Source organism: Pocillopora verrucosa, chromosome 13 (genome assembly GCF_036669915.1).
Source record: "Pocillopora verrucosa isolate sample1 chromosome 13, ASM3666991v2, whole genome shotgun sequence".
Taxonomy (NCBI): domain Eukaryota; kingdom Metazoa; phylum Cnidaria; class Anthozoa; order Scleractinia; family Pocilloporidae; genus Pocillopora; species Pocillopora verrucosa.
Genome location: NC_089324.1, coordinates 5,289,487 through 5,309,835, shown reverse-complemented (window position 1 = coordinate 5,309,835; position 20,349 = coordinate 5,289,487). Strand labels below are relative to the sequence as shown.

General features: G+C 37.1%; 2 protein-coding genes across 5 annotated transcripts; both read left to right on the top strand.

Moving 5' to 3' along the window:
- Positions 1–233: 233 nt before the first annotated feature.
- On the top strand, positions 234–7,997 carry LOC136277731 (uncharacterized). 3 transcript variants are annotated; one of them, XM_066160325.1, is made up of 7 exons: positions 234–387; positions 2,177–2,222; positions 4,330–4,377; positions 4,867–5,133; positions 6,321–6,579; positions 7,292–7,428; positions 7,620–7,754. In XM_066160325.1, exons 3-7 carry the CDS (start codon positions 4,330–4,332, stop codon positions 7,653–7,655), a joined length of 747 nt encoding a protein of 248 aa, XP_066016422.1. In that variant the 5' UTR covers positions 234–387; positions 2,177–2,222; the 3' UTR covers positions 7,656–7,754. The 3 variants fall into 3 exon arrangements, with proteins under 3 accessions (XP_066016422.1, XP_066016420.1, XP_066016421.1); XM_066160323.1 differs by having other exon boundaries at positions 246–387; positions 7,639–7,997; XM_066160324.1 differs by having other exon boundaries at positions 286–371; positions 7,639–7,997.
- Positions 7,998–12,753: 4,756 nt separating this feature from the next.
- Positions 12,754–18,583, top strand: LOC131779829 (tripartite motif-containing 13). Of its 2 annotated transcripts, XM_066160453.1 has the most exons (4): positions 12,787–12,891; positions 14,838–14,951; positions 16,440–16,634; positions 17,272–18,583. In XM_066160453.1, exons 3-4 carry the CDS (start codon positions 16,452–16,454, stop codon positions 17,965–17,967), a joined length of 879 nt encoding a protein of 292 aa, XP_066016550.1. In that variant the 5' UTR covers positions 12,787–12,891; positions 14,838–14,951; positions 16,440–16,451; the 3' UTR covers positions 17,968–18,583. The 2 variants fall into 2 exon arrangements, with proteins under 2 accessions (XP_058952397.2, XP_066016550.1); XM_059096414.2 differs by lacking the exon at positions 14,838–14,951 and having other exon boundaries at positions 12,754–12,891.
- The last annotated feature ends 1,766 nt before the right edge of the window (positions 18,584–20,349 follow it).

Sequence of the window (20,349 nt, the reverse complement as noted above, 5' to 3'; positions counted from 1 at the left end):
ATTTCCAATGCAGTATAAACTTGCTTACACATACAATCAAAAAAAAAAAAAAAAAGACTGAAGAACAAAACCTTTAAAGTCGTGACTTTGGTAACTACTGACAGAGGTTCTGATCATTAACAGGAATAAGACTAAAAACACAGACGCTAGGGGGCATTCACAAACCCACGACCACATTCTTGATTATAACAATTTTTGTTTTGTTTGTAACCCTTTCCCTTCCCCCAGGCGACCTGGTTCTCACACCAATTATTTATGCAACAGTAGATCCAATGAGTGCCATCTTAGGACAAAAGAAAAGGGAGAGGCAAGCCATCTGACTGATAAACTTTACTTCACCTCAGTCTGTGTCGTATCTGCGAGAGCAACAAGTAAGTAAACTTCAAGGTAGGTACAGCGTTAAATCATCGTGTTATTTTCACTTTGAGCCGGGAGAAGTGAAGCTATACCGGGTCGCTTCAGTGGCCGTCGATGACCAATTTCAAATGACGAATATCAGAGTTTTAGGATGACCAAATTTGTGATATTAACTTTGTAACAACTTCCTTTGCTACTCTTCTCTAATGTTTCAGGGGACTGGCCTACTAGTTAGTTCCCACTTAGTTTCAAATGGTCAGATCCAATAATCAATTTGAATATGAAATTTAAATCTTTATTCTTCCGCCGTTTGCAAATATAACGATTCCTGATAGATTAGAGCTACTTGACTCAAGTCAGAAAGTTTTATAGTATTCTTGAAGATACACCATAACGATAACAACGAAAACTCGCATATCTGATGGCAAGATATTTTCCTTTTAGGGCTTATCTTCATTTCTTGTTCGACAATTTTCGCATTTGTCCACATACACTGATTACATGGTTTGTGAATACATATGATTATATGTGGGCTGAAATAATAGGGTATTTTACAAACTTTTATAAGCCTCAGATGGGATACCGCTCATACCTCAAAGTGGGTTTAATTTTCTTCCTCATTCTGATACTTTAATTATTTTCAACATCATTCAGTTCGAGGCCATTCCCACCCTCATGTGACGGCTTTTAAAACGACACGCTAAGATAACCTAACAAATGGCACGTCCTAGCAACGTTTTTAATATTACTTTTCAATGTTGTGTGCACCGTTCATGATAAACGCAAAAGAAAGACAAAATCTAATTAAGAAAAATAATTGCACACATTATAATTATTACAGACCGAATGTTTCATTGAGCGATTGAAATAGCATCAAAAAGCGCCAGAGTACGTGCATAAACTCTCAGAACGCATCGTTAAGCGAACATGTCGGGACAGGTTTCGTTGTCTTAATCTGCATCAACTTTTGGAGGTCGAAAACTATTAAAAACAGTATTAATTGTGATGATGCTCCTTTCGCCTCTTCTTTGGCTTTTTATTTTAGTTGAAACCAAATAGCTATTTAAAGCTCGGAACGAAATTTATTGCTCCGACACTCCGATCGAAAAAAAAGGTAATGTTTTAAAACTATTATTTGACTGTTGAGCAAGTCGATTTTCCTATTGTGGTTCTTATCACAAATCTATTAATTAGATATGCTAATCAGTGACAAGCGTAGTATTACCGGGAGGCATTCACATTCCGACGAAACAATACAAATACAATTGCCTTATCTACTCCTCATCTTTAGACAAACATGATGACTGTGATATGTTTAGAAAGAGATACAAGTGACTAAAAAAAGCCTATCCTAGTAATTACCCCTTTTCCATCTATCCTTTTCTCAAGCCACTTGTTTATGCAACTTTATATCCAATAAATGCTAGCTTAGGACGAATGAAAAGGTGGGGCTTGTAACCTGAAGGATAAAATTTGCAGTCGAGACTTTATAAATAACTACTGTAAGATATACTAATCAGGGACAGAAATAGGATCAAAAATACTCACACCAAGAGGCATTCACATTCCGACAAAAGACTTCAAATACAATTGCCTTAAGAAGTTCGAATCTATAGAAAAGTATGTCGGCTGTGTTATCTTTTAAAGAGATACCAGTTACTTACCGAAAGAAGGCCTATCCTAGTTACCCTTTCCCATCCCTCACGTGTCGTGTTCTCACGCCACTTGTTCATGCAACCTTATATCTAATAAATGCTAGCTTAAGATAAAAGAAAAGGGGGAGGTTTGTCATCTGATGGATATATTTTTTATGCTTCAGACTGTGTCCGCGCATCTGCGAGAACAACAATTTGGTAAACTTCACGGTAAGTACAACGTTGAACTATTCTACTACATACACTGAAATTTATGTTTTAACAACTTCCTTCGTTATTCGTTCTTAATATTTTAAGGGATTGATTTACTTGTTAGTCCCAGCCCGGATTCAAATGGCCCTGCTCCAATAATCAATATGAAAATAAAATTTAGATATCTTTTTTCTGAATAGTACCGTCATAAAAAGTCCTGTGTTTTTACTAGTAGTTGTCTGATTTTAAAAGCCATAGAGCCAAAATTGTAAAGCCCTTTGTAAATCAAACGATTCCTGATAGATTAGAGCTACTTGAATTAAATCAGAAGGCATTGTAGCATTCTTGAAGATGCAATTTAACTCTAAAGCCAATTTCTTTTTGCTTGTTCGACTGCAAACGACCGTCTCCCCATTTGCCCCCATAGGAGTGTCGAAACGTTGGGTCTATGAATTGTAACTTCTTCGGTTACATTCATTAAAACTTTAAACCAGAGTAGCATCAAGTCTGATTACATGGTAAATGCATATGATTACATCTGGTTGAAAGAAAGAAGGTGTCAAACAAACTTTTGCAAGTCTAAGATGGGATACCGCTAATTCCTTTGGGAGGATTTAATTTTATTCCCCGGCATTCTGATGATTAAATAATTTTCAACATCATTCGAAACCATTGCCTCTCTAATGTGATGGCTTTTAAAACGAAATAACCCGGCAGATGGCGAGTTCTCACCGTGGTTTTTATTAAAACTTCCCGACCTTTCTATGTTGTGTGCACAATTCATGATAAATCTTGACCTCGTGTAGAAACCTATTATTTGACAGCAAAGCAAATTGCTTTTCCTTTCGTGGTTGTTATCACAACTTTATCAAGATTCTTCAATGCTAAATGGACTGTGTAATATCTGAAAAAATTGTAAACGAAAGAGCAAAACGTTTATAGCCGTGACTTCATAACTATTGACAGATATGCTTATCAGTGACAGAAATAGAATGAAAAACTAACGCACACACTATGTGGCATTCACATTCCTTCAAAAGACCCTCTAATGCTGTGAAAACTATGTAATACATTCGAAAAAATAGTGCAAAGTGAAGAGCAAAACTTAGTCAAAGTTATAAGAACGTAATTACGGTCAAAATAAATCTTTAGGTTATGGAAATAGGATCAAAAGCACCAGAGGTCATAAATAAAGCCAAGAGCACATAATAATTGTAGAAACATTTTCCATTTTGGACAGCATTATTTTCCTAAAATTAAAGTAAGCGAACAACAACAAGTTATTAAGCTTCAAAGAATACATTGCATTTTAAGGAAACATTTTACTAAGCAACGATACATGACATGTTTCCTCCTTGATTGGTTTAATTTTCAGAATATCTCAAACTTAAACATACAATTAATTGCAAGAATTCAGTAGAATATTTTTAAGTCTCGAACTGAATTTGTGTCTTGCTGCATCATTCGCATTCTAACACTGCTCCTGCTTGACTACTAAAAGAAACGTTGCAAAAAAAAAAAAAGAAAGTTGCAGTGTGTTAATGTGGTTATTTATACAATTTCCAAATTTCCAATGCAGTAAAAAATGACTTACACACGTCAAAAAAAGCGAAGAAACAAACTGAAGACCAAAGCCTCTACAGTCTTGACTTTGATAACTACTGACAGATATATTAATCAGTGACAGAAATAGAATTAAAAACACAGACGCCAGGGGGCATTCACAAACCCAAGACCACATTCTTGACTTGACCCCATTTTTCCAGTCTTTTGCTATCAGTTGACTTGTTGACTCGTGCATGGTTAACTCGAGTTTCCTATCATCTCGAACTCCCCTTTGACTGGAATTAACTTCCCTTTCTCTTAGAACTTTGAGTAGAAGCGATAACTGTGAAAGTGTCAGAACATAGCTGACTGACACTCGCCATACTTAATGGTATATAACTTATTGGCAGGATCGAATGTCTTCAGAGAACGAGTTAAATGGTTTAACATGCACCACATGCCCTTGTAAAAGTTTTTACGAATCTAGGATTCAGAAGGGGGGAGGCTGTGGGATGAGTGTTTATTGTTTGTTTTATTTTGTTTCTTTGTTTAATTTTATTTTCTCGTTTTTATTATTTAGATGGCGAAGTTATTTCAAGGGAAAGGCAGTAGGAAAAGAAAGATTTCAGTAAGTTTGTCTCACAAATAGTAACTTTATCATCCTGAGGGCTCGCTAAATACTGCTTCATAAGCCACGTGTTCCCCAACAAAAAAAGGAATCGTCATTCTTCCCGTAAAACTCATGTTGAATTCACCTTTCAAGCGCCACAAAAGACATACAGGTCTCAATTTATTTTTTTTCGTGTGTTTCATTATTGAGTGTTTGTTCAATTCCATTAATTAAAGACAAAATAAAAATACATATAGGTTGATTCTTAAAAAAACAGCAACCGAGTGCTTCTTTACCGCAGCAGCCTGGAACACATCATCTCATCCTTTTCATTTCGTGGTTCTCTGAAAGGAGAGAAGCACCTGGAAAGTCTTCCAACTCCTCTTCCCTCCCCCTCCCCCTCTCCTTAAGTATAAGAAGATCTGAGGTTGAATTCCTTATGGAATCCATCTCTCCCTCAATTTGATTTTGCTCTGCTGTTTTGATGAAATCACTTTAAATTTTTAGACTCGAGAAGTAATTGAACCAGTTAGCATCCATGTGACATACATTGATACAAAGAGAATCCTTCCCTATCAAAAAGGGGGAGATCTAAGGGGATTCACCAAGCAGTTCTTGCAAGGATTCTCCGACGTTTTACCTCCCAATGTTACTTCAGAACAAGTCAAGTTCCAGCGATATAATGCGAGATTTGACGATGCCGCCGAACTTGAAAATGGATACGAGTTTGATGATAACCAAAAAGTTAGCGCACACATCGTGGGTGACAAGAAGGTACGGACGTTTTGCATTGTTTCTGATTTTATAGCACATAGTGTTATTGTATATAAATTAATTAGAAAACGTATTAATCCGTGGAACTTCGATCAGAATCTCGAGAGCTCCAATACTGGTGATTTTGAGATTTAGCGCGTTAGGGCTTTAACATGGGTTCAGAAGGTTACGCCTTATAGCGAGTTCGCTCTCTACAAAGACAAGTTTCACAGCAATACCATGACAAAGCTCGATGGACAAAAAAAATCTTAGCCGTGTTGAGCAATGACCAATGTGCACATCTTATGTTTTAATCATGGAACTTGTTTGAAGTAGAGTGTTTAACGACGATTTAGGAAATGAACTGAATATTTTGAGGTGAACCTGTTGAAGTGGGGGTGAACTTTTTCTTTTTTTTTTTTTTTTTTTTTTTTTTTAAAGAGTCGAACCCGCAAAGGTTTAAGCGTTGAACTTGCAGTTGCCCTTGGACTTTTAGTTTAGTGAGTCCCGTATCGTTTATTTTGTCTTGTTCAGTTTAGGTCTGTTTTTTTTTTAGTTTAATTTTGTTTGTTTGTCTGTTTGTTTGTTTGTTTTTAGTTTTGTTTAGTTTCGTTTAATTTTGTTTATTTACTTTGTTTTTTTCTTTTGTTTCCTTTCGTTTCCTTTCTTTTCTTTTCTTCTTGTTTTTTTTTTTCGTTTCTTTTCCTTCTGTTCGTTTTGTTTCTGTTTGCTTCGTTTCGTTTGTTTTTCCCTTTCGTGAGGAAAAAAAATCTTAATTCTTGCCTCTTCCCATCAACGCAGCCATGCAATAAGTATAGGTAAGAAAATGATTTCGAGTGAATTTGGTGTCAATTAGCACGAGTGAATTTTTCAAAGAGAACAAAATTGAACGAGCCCGTAGGGAAAGTGCAATTTGTAGTCTTTCGAAAATTTCAAGTGCTTATCACACCAAATTTCGAGAGAAGTCATTTTATTACTTGTTGATAATGTACATAAAAAAAACATTACAGGAAGTCAAGACAGACGAAATTTGAAAGCGTACACTCGCTATTTGTAATTCACATTCGTATCATCGCTTCGTATTCATGAGAATGCACTCGTTTTCAGTCAATCAGAAGTGTGTAGTATTTTTCATGTACATTATTAAGGAGGAAATCAGCATAACCTGCATTAGTATACTAAACTGATTATCTCTACTACCTTTTCAGGCTAAAGAGAAGGAGAACCGAACACCACTTAATATGTCAATTTCGGGAGGCCAACATACATTTAATCTGTATATAACTGACTTGGCTAAGTCGGATAACGGTTTTGTAGGGAACTCGACTTTAAAGTTCCACCAACTTACGGTAGGTTCTACTTATCGCTTTTGGAGCGCAGTCAGCAACAAAAATGGTGGTGTTATGAAGAGGAGTCCCAGTGAAAACATAGTGATTTGTGGTGGAACTTTTGAGGAGCCTGATGATAGTAAGTAAACAGTTATGTTATTTATACAAAAAATGCAGTGATATAAACAATAGCCTCAATGGGCGTGAAAATAAGCTTTAGCAACTACGGCGTCGCGAAATTGTTTGACCCGATGAGGAGAGCATGATGGAAGGGAAGGTTGCCTTCCATCTCTCATTGAAGCTCTTTCTAATAACGATAAAAATTTACCTCTGCAAGGATTTTAAGTCATTGTAGCAAATGAAGTTAATACGTTTTATGTAATTTCCTGTTAGCTGATGATCACTTTGGCGGAAGCTCGCACCCGTCGTTGTAGTAAACTAGATTTACATCAGGGCGCTGGATTTTAATACTCACTTCTCGTAGAGCTATTGATATCCTCTTCGATATTAAGATAAACTTGAAATAATTTGAGTCAACTTGACTTAAGCCGCTTTGATACATATAAATTTTTGCCTTTTCTGTGCTTAAATGTCTTCTGATTGATTCTACAACTTAAGAAAATATCAAATGAAGTCCATTAACATGCAACTCAAACTTATCAAACACAATACATCGTGAACAACCTGCGAGGTTACCTCTAACGAGGATATTGAGCTCTGAACCATGAGATAGAACCGGTTGTTGCATTAGTTTTTATGAGGAGTATTCCAAGACGGTCTTTTTTCTTTCGATATCTCCTCATTGCTGAAGTCAATAATGATAACTGGTTCTCCTTAAATCCTTATCATAGCTCACATACAGGTCATTGATGTGAATAATAAGTCACCGAATAAAAGCAATGCTGTGGCCCTTCTATTCACGGACACAAAGCTAAACAAGCAGTATGCAATGAAAGGAATTGGATGCGGACAAGAAATCCAAACCGAAGTAAGGAGTTATTTCATTCATACAATTCAACGTTCATTCATCTATTTTAGCTTTCACCAATTCATTTATTCATTCATAATTAATTTCGCTCACTCCCTCACCCGCTCATTCACTCGTTCATGAATTTATTCAGTCAGTCATTCAATCTGTCCGTCATTAATTGCATAATCAAAATTATTTCTCACTCAAAGATGCTTTCCGTTTTGCAAGGAAATTTCTTCGCATGATGACGAAAGCGATATCTTTGAGCCTGACTATTTCTGGAGCTACACCATGCTCAAACACGTAAAAACCGGCTGCTATGTGGGATGTGACTACACTGGAAAAGTGACTTTGGTGGAAAATTCAAAGCCCGAATTTCCTAACGCTGAGATTCTGTTCATCGCCAATGCACCTTAAACTGATTTACACAGCAGAAGACTCAGTGGTGGGTGTTCTGAGTGAAGTCAGCTCACTATTTGACCATTTTGATCCGCATGTGAGGCACTGAAATATTAGATGAGACTACCGTCTACATTCGTTAATCTGTTTTTAATCAAGTAAATAAAGTACTCTTATCACAAATAGTATTCAAGGTATTGTTATTTCTGGCTTGTTTCTAAGACAAATTGTGTCGAATCAATCCATTGGTCGCTTCAGCTGTCAACACTTGGTTATTTCTTTGTTAAAACAACCACAGATGGCCCAAGCTCACGTCTCGAGAAAAAGCAAACGATTAATTCATGAAAGCGCCACGCGTTGTGTGACTCGGTGTTAACTTACGAGAGGAACCGTTTAGAATTTGAGCAAGTGAGACGTGAGCTTGGCCTGCCTGTGAAACAATCTGTGGTCAGATTCTCTAATCAGAAATAGAGTGTGGCCCCGTCTTTGTGTTGATACCCAACCCGTCTCCGAATCTGGGAGAACCGTGACGGACTGACGTCCAGTCTAAGTATGACGCTAATTTAAAATTTGTCTTAGTGCAGTAAACCTGCAAATACCAATTTATTTCTCATCATAAAACACCCCTAAAAGCCTCTGAGGTTGAATAATTATAAGTTAGAAACAAACTTTACAAGGCATTCATTAATCATTCGGCAAAATGACAGCTGCTTTTTTTTTTAATATATAAAAAGGTCGATGTCATCCAGAACAAAAGACGTATCTTTGTATTTTGTGTATGGTGCAGGTATGCAGATTGTTTTGCTAGCATTTTTTTTTCATATCTTAAGGTGTTTTGTTAAAAAAAACAAAAAACCTAAGTGAACAAACTCCGTGTTGGGCCGACTGCCAGGAAAACACTATCCCAAGCAGTTTTGCAATTAGAGGAATTAATAAACTTAAAAAACTTCTGAAGCTAATGGTGCTTTTAGTTTATCCCCTTAAAGACTTGATACCTAATTCTACTGCCATCCTATCATACAAATTTATAATGAAACAATTCTCTTTCCGGGTATGCCATCATGTGAAACACCAATTCAAACATTCGTGACTTCAACAGATGTAAAGCACATAATCCTAAAATGCCAGCCAAAAATTGTTCTGCAAAAAGAAAAAGAAATTGATTGTGACTTGCATAAAAAATATTCAAAATAATCGAAGAAAGCAAAACAAGAAGGCCTTTCCAGGCCACTTTGTTGATGTTCTTGCAGTGACGTTAACCCATTCTGACTGCAGCTTTCCTCTCTATTAATCAGGCTTTCGAGCGGAAACTGCTAAAAGATTTTGTCAACGCTCGTTTGAAGATATAAAACAAGCTAAATTTCAGGTTTTGTGAGAGGAAGGATGAGTAGTTATTGCTGCTGTAGAATTTCATAGTTAGCTCCTTTTGAGGAACCATGTCATTGTAAAGCAAGTCAGGTATCGGTATCGTTAAGTTAGTCGTGTTGTAATTACGATTACAGAAACGTTCAATACTGTGGCTGCAACCTCATTCCCAGGGTCTCTCTTCTTCCCTTCATTTAGATCCAGAGAGACCCTGGAAACGAGGTTTCTGTGGTTGAAAGTTGTGCCTAAATCCTACCGGCTAGAGGTACGCACGAGGAGCACTAGTCACGGGTTTCCGAGGCGGGTGATTATCGGAAATTGTCGGCTATTGCAATATGGTGGACTATTCTAGTAACACCATGTGCAATTTACTAACAGTCAAGCGATATGATTCAACCAGATATGAACATTAGAACGTGCTTTGCATGTGGAGTATACATTGTTGAGTGTCAATCAAGGAAATTTCGCCAAATTTTGTGTGGCTATTTCCTTCGCCCTCGTCGATCCTAAGTTCCTTGTTTGGCAGAGTCTTAGCTTAAAGCTGTATCCGCTAAGAACAACACTTGCAAAGGTAAACAAAACTTATGAATAGTATCGCCACTATATGCCCCTTTCATGGTGCTACTGGTTGGAAAGATCCCCAAGATGAAATTTTCTAGTGTCTTCTACCTCTAGACGGTGGGATCTCAGGAAGCTTAGAAAATACTACCGGCCAGAGGTACAACTTGCATATCTAGTCAACTTTGCACAATTATTACGATGGTTTCCTTCGCATTTTACTATTTCCGCACTCCACTGAAAATAGTCTTAAACTCGTTTGAATCAATTTTTTCCAGGAATACGTATACATTTATTTATTTTTATTTGGTCTTTAACCTCAAGCTGGTAGGATCTTAGAGGGCTGATAAAATACTACAGGCTAGAGGTACAGCTTGCATTCTCAGTGGACTTTGCCTACCCTAGCCTGTAGTGAAAATACTACAGGCTAGAGGTACTTTGTACGTTTAGGGTGAATTTAGCTCGTTTCATTTACTTCTTGATTTATGGAAAAAACCTTTCTAAATTCCATGTTAGTCTCATACTGTTGTGGAGTCACTCGACAACTTAACTTGGAACGCCCACACTAACGAGTTAGTAAAGAAAACCAGCAAGAAAACTATACTTTCTTGTACAGCTGAAACGGGCCCGACTACCTCCTTCAGACCTAGTTCTTTTCTATCTTTCGTGTGTTCGATCTACGATAGACTACGGAGTTCCGGTTTTATGCAACGCGCTTCCGCAGTACCTTAAGAACGAGCTCATACATATCGAGAAAAGGGCACTATCGATAATTTTGCCCAGCACGAGCTACAACAAAGCCTGCGAAGTTTTGGGAATAACACCAATAACCGAACACCATAGTCAGCTATGCACTAAACTGTTTGACGCCATAGTAGCCGACAACCATAAGCTACATGGATTACTGCCACAGAAAAATAACGTTGTTTTTAATTTTCGATAAAATCGTCCCTTTGTTTTGCCGCGCGTTCACACCAATAGGGCAAATAACACTTTCATACTCGCAATGTCCCGGCTATTCAACGCATCTTCTTATAATACATAGATTATTTCTTAAATTTTAGTTCAAGAATGAAAAAGTTTTACAAATTTAAACATTTTTACCATTATATTTAACATAGATTTATCATAGATTATTATTGTCCTTTTAAAAGTTGTAAAAGTTACTTAATTCAGCCTTCGGGCTGCGATGTGATTTAAATAAACCATCTATCTTATCTATCTATCTTGTTTTAACACCAACCAGACACCCTTTGCTTATTGTCAAATAATGCCTGCTTTAGTTTCAGCTGATTCCCTATAAAGAGTCATTTGATGCTCACAGCTTGTGTGCTGTGCTATCAAATAAGTAGTGGTAGGTGGTATGTACGCGACCAAGGAGAGAAGGTATTCTTGAAAAAAATGATTCAAGTGTAACTTAAGTCAATTAAATAAGCAAGCTGTACTTCAAGTATTTTTAGGCCTCCTAAGATCCTACCAGCTGGAGGTTTTTAGACTAAGTAAAAGAGAACAAAATGTAAATGAAGTCATGTAAAAAGTGATTGTAAGGAGTGATTGAAGGAGTGTAAGACTAATGTGGAGTGCAGAAAGTAAAATGGGCAAACTGCAGTAAAAATTGGGCAAAGTTGATTAAATATGCAAGCTGTACCTCTAGCTGGTAGTCTTTTCTAAGCCTCCTTAGATCCGACCACCTAGAGGTTCAAGAGCAAATTTTAAAAAATAAATGTAAATGTACTCTTGTAAAAAATGATTCCAAGGAGTGTAAGACTAATTTGGAGTGCAAAAAAGTCAAATGTGGAGCTAATCGTAATAGAAATTGAGCAAATTCAACTGGGTATGCAAGCTGTACCTCTAGCCGGTAGTATTTTAAAAGCGCTAGCCCCTTCAGATCTTACCAGCTAAAGGTACAGGACCATATAAAAATAAATAAGTGTATGCGTATTCATGAAAAATTGTGATTCAAAGAAGTGTAAGACTAATTTGGAGTGCAGAAAAAGTAAAATGTGAATCAAACTGTGGTCATAATTAGCAAAGTTGACTAAATATGAAAGCTGTACCTCTAGCCGGTCGTATTTTCTGAGCCTCATGAGATCCTACCGGCTAGAAGTACAAGACAATAGAAATTTCATCGTGGCGATCTTTCCAACCAGTAGCACTACGACAAGGGCATTATAGTGGCCATACTATTCATAAATTTTGCTTACCTTTGCAAGCGCAGATCTTAGCGGCTACGGTGTTAAGCTCAAACTCTGCTGAACAAGAAACTGAAGATCGACGAGGGTGAAGGAAACAGCCACACAAAATTGAGCGAGATTTCCTTGATTTAAACTGAGCAATGTATTTTTCACGTGTAAAGCATGTTATAATGTTCATCTCTGGTTCAATCACTTCGCTTGACTGTTGGTAAATTGCGCATGGTGTTACTGAAATAGTCCGCCATATTGCAATAGCTAACAATTTCCGGTCATCACCCGACTCGGAAACTCGTCACTAGTGCTCCTCGGGAGTACCTCTACCGTGGTTGTAGGATTCTCGAATTCTCGCACTTGTTAGCAGTAGAGTAGTTTTAGGTAAGTGTTCAGTAGGTGTTAGCAATTGCCTCATTATTTTGATTAAGGCAAGCAATAAAGAAAATAAATCCGAAAAACGTTCAAAAATTAATATCCCTCTCTCCCCCAGGTAACAGACTCGTAAGCAAGTTTCTTCCCTCTTTATTTAGCTTGGAAATGAAGGAAAAGCTGTAGTTTTATTACGCTTGATCATAAATTTAGAAGAGCCTGCTTAAAATTATTTCAAAAGATAGTTTTGAAGTGAACGTAAAACGTCTGAAAACCGACAAAAAGATTATGTCGTTGTAGTAAAGTCATCATCACCAGTGGAAATTTCCCAAACTCGTTTTTAAGGCCTCTCTTCCCCTCCCTCTCTCCACTCTCCTCCCCCTCCTGCATCAACCCACTGAGCGAAGGTGAGCGGGGGAATGGGGGAAGGAAAGTCCAGAAACTTCCTTCAGCACATCAGGATCAAAATACGCTTCTAGGAAAAAGGCTGGAAAGTCTTAATAATTCACGTAATATAATGGGACATATCTGGACCCTTCTCTGTTTCTTGCAAGTCAGCTTTATCGAAAGGAGTTTATTGAGACAACGTGGACCAACGTAGGTGAGTTCGAGCGTTCAATATACGTTGCAACTAAGAAGAAAAGTCATACAAATTCATCTCCAGCCAACCAGATCAAGGAATTTTAGCTCAGATTTAATCACAAAATTTCAAAGCGATTAATATGACGATGACCAGCTTGAGATGTAAGATGGCAGAGATCTTTAATTATATTTATCTGTATTATATATCTAATATATTGTGGGGATAAGACCAACTAGAAGAGAGAAGCAAACTTAACTCTCTGCTCAAACTCAAATGGAATTTAGGCGACACTCAACTCAAGCTCTAACTTTATCGTCCATGTCTTTCCTACGTCATGTTAAGGCAGTTGCAGAAGGTTAGATAAGAAGACGAAAATACAACGCATACGTTAATTATCAGTGAAGCATAAAACTTCCCTTTTAGCAAAACAGGAAGTCAAGTACTTTGTATCACAACAATATCAAAATGCATGGTTTGTGTCATGAAAATTTTCACGTATACTTCGTTCGGGAGATGCCTTCTATCTTGCGATTTATAGCTTTAATTGACGCAATCAAATTTTCAGCGTCATGCATACTTTCACCGTTCTAAAGTGCTGCATTGTAATTACAGGTCGGATTGTAAACAAACTCTCTGGCGAACAGAAATATTTTACATAAATTCGAATTTGATTAATATAAACTGATAGATTTAGATACTTATGTGATTCATAGGCTAAGCTAGCGGTTAGAACTGAAAATCTGTTAGGACTGTTGAATATGAAATGGTCCAACAGTCTGCCTAAACACCGCTACAAAAGTATGCAGATCGAATTTTGTTTGATCGACCAAAATATTTTGTCGGGTCGGTTTTCTTTGGCTAAGTTCAGCGATCAAACCCAAATAACTTTGAACTAAATGGCGTCTGAACACAGTATTTTAGAAGCTTGTTCAACATTTATCAATAGGAGTTTAAACAGTAATTAAAAATCAATTTAAAATTATAAAAATTAAACGAACTTGATACGGACGCGATGCTGACGAGACATTAGCGGCGTCTAAACATATACCATCGGCATTGAACTTCCTTTTCAGCAATTCAGGATTTAACAAAGTAACCAAAGAAAACAAAACAGGAAGCACTTTACAGGCCATTTCATTGATTTTCTAGCAATGACGTAAACCTATTATGACTACAGCTTTCCACTCTATTGATCAGACTTTCGAGCGGAAACTGCCAAAAAATTTTGTCAACGCTCGCTTGATGATATAGAACAAGCTAAATTTCAGGTTTTGTGAGAGGAGGGATGAGTAGTTAGTGCTGTTGTAGAATTTCATAGTTAGCTCCTTTTGGGGAATCATGCCATTAAGAAGCAAGTCAGGCATCAGTATTGTTAAGTTAGTCGTGTTGGTATTAGGTTGCAGAAACTTTCAATACTGCGGTTGCAATAGATTTAGATACTTCTGTGATTTATAGGCTAAGCTAGCGGATAGCACCGAAAATCTGTGAGAACTTTTGAATGAAATGGTCCAACAGTCTGCCTAAACACCGCTAGTAAAGTACGCAGATCGAATTTTATTTGATCGACCAAAATATTTTGTCGGGTCAGTTTTCTTTGGTTAAGTTCAGCGATCAAACCCAAATAATTTTGAACAAAATGGCATCTGAAAACAATATTTTTAGAAGTTTGTTCAACATTTATCAACAAGAGTTTCAAACTCTTTAATCAAAATCAATTGTAGAAATTAAACGAACTTGATACGGAGGCGATGCTGACGTGACATTAGTGTCCAAACATTTACCACCGGCATTTAACTTCCTTTTCAGCAATTCAGGATTTAATAAAAAGGGAAATGATGATTTAACTAGAATATTTCTCTCGGTTGATATCTCGTTGAGTTCTCGTTGCAGTCGCCGTCCTGATGTTACATAAGGTCTATTATTGTGTCACGGAAAAAAAGAACCAGCATGTTCCCTTATTTAAGTGACTGAAGAGGTTACTTGCTAACTACCTAGCTGTAGGTAGACTCCTCTCTTTCCAGTCGGATTGATAATCGAGACTTTCGTATTTACGGTTTACAAAAGTCAAAGTGTTTTAGGTAAGTCTTGCGCATAATGCTAACTGAAATGCCTTGAACGTTAGAATTACAAAAACTCCTGTCCACAGACTCTTCCAGTGGCAAACCTCTCAAAATTTAATTATAATGGGAGGGGAATAATTGAAAAGAAGAAATTATTAGCGAATTAGTTGGTTTGTTAAGGACACTAGCCAGAAGGCTCATTTTTATTTAATTGATTATTGATTAGTTTAATAATTTCAGAGTGACCCGAGATACGAACATAGTTACAATGTTCATCTGTTTGTTTATATTTCTATTGGTTTTGTAATCGGAGTTTAGCGTCCCTGTAATCAGTTATTCGTAAATTTTTGAGTAGTCTTGGTGAACTTTCGTCGTTTCATTTTTTAAAGCGGGACCGATAGGTGGGTTTCTTGGTAACTTTGTTTGTCTGGGTTTAGTTTTCCAGCATTGGGCGAAAGTATACAGACAGATAATTTGTTGTATTGCTGTATTTTCAATTGATTCGAGTTTTAAATGCTAAATTGTATCGGATGCAAGAGAACGCTCACCACTTAGATAGGAACGATGGGCTGTTAACGAGCCAGCAAATTCTTGTAATTTTTGTACCGAAACTTTTGTATTTTAACGTAGTTTGTATTGGTTTATTTGTATTGTTTATTGTCATTTTAATCTCGTTATTGGCGTTAAGCCCAGTTTTTTACACGCGATTTCTGATTACGTATTCGCAACATTTCATTAGATAGATAGAACTTCGCATGCTAAATTAATATTACATACACAGTATTACATACCCAGATCACTGGTCTACCCTCTCCAAAACTGTATCCTTCTTCTCGCGCGTCAGGCCACTTGGCCCGAAGTAAGGTGATCTTTCGGCCACTACCAATATCGAGCCCAGGGTCATTTTGGTTCTTTCTGTTAGCAGTATGGTCGCCAAATTATTTCAATTGGGAATTTTTTTTTTTTATCGCAAAAAGATATAGTGTCACCTTCTGAAGTTATTATGATAAAGATGAGGGATGAAAACATAGGTGAACGCAGTAAACGTGTTAATTCTTCACCGTATTTTCATAGAGGGCGAATATCTTGTATCCTGATCACTAGTAAAATGATCGTGTGAAATCAGGGAAATATCTCATTGCAGAAGAAAAATGATTCGATCGGCCTGTATTTCCCGAATGAAACACAAACTAGACACGTTTTTTGTGTGGTTGCTGTATTTTGGTCACCTACGTTTGCCCATGTGGCTTTTATCTTTGTTTTAGCTCTGGATGCAGCTGAAGAAAAAGTTCTGTTATTTAGCTTGCAAGCCCCCTGTTTATGTTTTCCAATAAAGGCAACATTGAATTAACCTAGAGCTTGTCAGCGGTATTCCATGACGAATTGCAATTGCATCAAAAGCCAAAAAAACGCGAAGGTTTCTTGGGTTGTTTCTCTATGACCCAAAAATAAAAGCTTTTTTAATTCCTAATGAATGTGTTATGAATAAATGTTTTCTTTCAAAAGCTGATATAAGTGATGACCACTTCGAAGGACGATTTAGAAGAACATCTTGAATGTTCAATTTGCCTCGAAAAGTTTACGGAGCCAAAAGTGTTGACCTGTCAACACATCTTCTGCAAACAATGCCTGGAGGGACTAGTGACTCGAGTCCGCAGACGATACATTATCAGGTGTCCCGTATGCAGAGAAAAAAGTCAGGTATGAAACCAGAAATTATTTAGGGAAACGGACCTTTAATGGCCAATTGACGTTGTATCGTATTACATAACAAAAAGCCAGGAGATCAGGTCCATATTGTGCAACAATATTAAAATGCAAAACTTTAAAATTGAACAATCCCTTTTAGGCACTGCACACCAAGAAACTATAAAATGACGATCCGAATAAATAAGGGGGGGGGGTTAGTTTCATTGAGGCCTCCGTCAATATGTGGGTGGTATTGGGATGCCTCATCTTCTTCTCCAAGATAATTTCAAAATGATTATGGCCCTCCTTTGTGGTTTGAAACATTTTTCCTTTACTGTTTGCGCACGATAGTTAATGCATACTTTGAAATCAGTAGTTGTCTACTTTCTGCAGTAAGTTTATTTAAGAGGGTTTGACTACGTATCTCATTTTAATAACGTGCAATGGGTCTCGACAAAACGTTCCACAAGTTTTTTATCGAATATTTACAAAGCTATTGCACACAACAAGGTCTAAAAGAAATCCTCAAGGGGCTTGCAGAAGAGCACACAATTCGCCTTTCAGCCTCTTAACAACAAAATATTATATTCTCTTTTCCTTTCCATTCACTGAAATGTCCATAATTAGTCTTGCTTCCTTTTCTCCTCAGGTACTCAATGGCGATGTCGCAAACCTTCCGTCCAACTACATTATAAATCATCTGCTGGATCTCAGACGCACAAATTCCAAGCCCTTTTGTAACAAACACGAGGACAAAATCCTCAAGCTCTTTTGCCTGAATTGCCAACAGTTGATTTGTGAAGACTGCGCTTTAATTGATCATCGCGATCACAAGTACAACTTTGCTAAAGATGTATTTCCCGCTGAGAAAGAAAAGATAGTAAATGCCATGCTGGAATCAAAAGAAAAAGTTCTTGCTTTGCAAGGATCTATGGGTGCTTTTGAGGAGCAGAAAAAGAGTCTGAATCAAAACGCGCGAGAGGTCGACCAGAAAATTGACGACTTCTTTAATGAAGTAATTCAGTTCCTAAAAGGAGAAAAGCAACGCATGAAGGATGAACTTAAAGGAGCAGTAAAGACCCAGAAGGAAAACATTCATGCAGAGTTGAGTTATTTCGAAGCTTCACTCGAGTATGCAAGCAGTAGACTTGAGGTTATAGAACAGCTCCTGGCTAAAGTAAGCGACGAAGATGCCCTATTGGCAAAGAACGATATGCTAAAACAACTCAGTGATATTAACTGTGTTTTGCCCCATTTACAGCCAACCCCTCAGACGATATATGACTTTGGGGCCGATGACATGTTGGATGTGATTAATAAAATGGAAGCTATTTCTTTGTATTAAACAGTGTTACACATTTACGAGGGTGGTAAATGGTTTACACGTGACGCGTGATTAAGGCCAAAGTTAATACGTAACCATTTTAAAGAAAGGCGAGCGTGATTCGTGAATTTATGAACCAGCGTGAGGTGTGATCATTGCCTCCTTAAATATATGCCACCCGTGAAATCCTCAAGAGGAAGACAGATTTAAGGTTTCCTTTTTTATTCATGTGCGTTATGCGTGAATTTTTCTGAAAATCCGTGCATGAAACGGGATCAGCACAACCTTTTTCAGCACAACCTTTTTCCACCCTCATTTGAAGTATTTTATCTGTCAATTAACATAGTGTTTCATTTTCAACTATAAGGTTCCAAATATCATCATGTTTTCCATTGCCGCTCGCATTAATTTTTTTATAAAAGCAATATTGACTGGCAGCTATTTCGGTGCCTAAAACATTCAATGTTATTTCATGTGAAACTATAAGAATTGAAATACCATTTATATATACTTACTGTCTGTCAAATTAAATGTTTATCAAAGTAGTATTTACTGGCAGCTATTCCGTTGCTTTAAACAGCGGTACCTATAGTTTATCACATTATAGACAGTCTCATTTCTAACTTTAAGGATTAAATTCCCTTTTATATATTATCAATCACATGTTATGCAAGCAATATTTAATGATATTTCTCGTGTGTGTTTAAATATGTTGTATCACTGAATATATGAAGAGTGTGGATCTGCGCGCTTCTAAGCAAACAAAGTTGGGTTTCAAGTTCTCGTAAATTGTATGGTATTAAACAGGTTAAAAATAATCATAAGTAAACTACGATAAAAAAAGAAGGTGCTTTTTTAAATTAGTTGCATTAATTATAGTTTTGAGCTCAGCCCTACATAGCACAGATATGCTTAGGACAAAGACGGAGTGTTTTCAACTAATCCCGTCAAGGGCGTAGCTAGAGGTGGGGGTCCAAGGGTGCCCATGACCCCCTTTTTGTAAGCTTTTTTTGTCACACCAAGTAAAACATGGCGTAGAGGTCGACATGACAGTTTGGTGATTACTCGCTGATTGACGAGGTGTAACCCACTTTTCAAAAAATGCTGCCCCTCGATTACAGTTTAGGCACTACTTTCTTAAAATAACAATACACTTCACTGTAAAATATGGAGTTATATATATCAGCATGAATCGTATATGTTTCCATTTTTATCGCTGTCTTCGTTATTTTAAATAAGATATGACTAATTGTAAATATGAATACTAAATTGAATATACATTTTGTTTCAGAGGATGCTATGTAATCCAGTGAAACAAAACACTAAAAATTGCTCTCGACACAAATGTAGAGCCCAAAAAGCCAGACTGTGGAAAAAAGATTAGACATTTAAAAAAAAGGCTGCATCTCGTCCGGCTCTTTCTTTCTTTCACTCTCACGTCACAACTTTTGTTCAAACGGGACTACAAAGCTCGTGAAGGTATCGATCATGACCCTTTCCCAAGACTGATAAGAAACCTAGGAAGCGCTCCATGGCTGAGATGATGCTAAAAGTTATGTAGGGAAAGTGTGGTCAGCGCCAGCAGGCAATCCCTTGGGTATTCCGTAATTTGTGAATGCGCACAGCTCATGAGTGAGCGCAGCGAACCAGTGAGATGTCGAGTTGAACACAAGAGAAATGCTAACACCAAAGCCACTGAATACGTAACTTTCGATTTTTCTTTTAGTATATTGGTTTTCTTCCTCCTCTAGGAAAGTTTGAACCTCACTGCCTGTTAGCAATACAGATTTTTTAGTGTTTTAGCCGCCATAATTCGAGGAAGTTCCAACAAACAACTTGTATTGAGAATCGTAAAGGCTTTTCGGTTCATTTATCAACCTGACCGAGTGGCACCAAATGCAAGTGACGTGTCAGCAGCTGATTGGGTATATCACCACACGTGCAAAAATACGATATTTTTTCACGTGTGCTGTTATGGCTTTTCTCAGGGCCGGAAGTTTATGTGATAAAAGATAATTTGGTTTCATCAGCTGAGTTGATGATGTAAATTGGCCACCGTAAAAGTTCATAAAACTGACGTTTTGAGCGTTTACCCCTCGTCAGAGCGAATTGAAGAATATTAGATTGCTTGGAGTTAACTTCAAAAAGGGCATTAGTTTCAAATATTTCATTTGTTATTATTATTCATTTTAATATTGAAATTGTGAATATCGGGAATAATATTACTTTTGGCAAAAGTAACGCTTACCTGTGCGATACCATTTGACCCAAGTATAGATGAATTGTGATTGTCATTAAAGTTGCCTTCGTTACGTTGCAAGAAGTGGAAATGCACTTTCGTTGTTGTTGTTTTATTTTTCTGCTTTCCATTCGGTACCACTCTTTAAACAAGGACCCTTAATA

What these genes read in the sequence shown, in the direction of transcription:
- LOC136277731 (XM_066160323.1), top strand. Translation starts at nt 4,330, where the DNA reads ATGGCGAAGTTATTTCAAGGGAAAGGCAGTAGGAAAAGAAAGATTTCA. An exon ending in ACATCGTGGGTGACAAGAAG is followed by an intron (nt 5,134 to 6,320) that starts GTACGGACGTTT and finishes CTACCTTTTCAG; the next exon opens with GCTAAAGAGAAGGAGAACCG. An exon ending in GACAAGAAATCCAAACCGAA is followed by an intron (nt 7,429 to 7,638) that starts GTAAGGAGTTAT and finishes CCGTTTTGCAAG; the next exon opens with GAAATTTCTTCGCATGATGA.
- LOC131779829 (XM_059096414.2), top strand. Translation starts at nt 16,452, where the DNA reads ATGACCACTTCGAAGGACGATTTAGAAGAACATCTTGAATGTTCAATT. An exon ending in TATGCAGAGAAAAAAGTCAG is followed by an intron (nt 16,635 to 17,271) that starts GTATGAAACCAG and finishes TTTTCTCCTCAG; the next exon opens with GTACTCAATGGCGATGTCGC.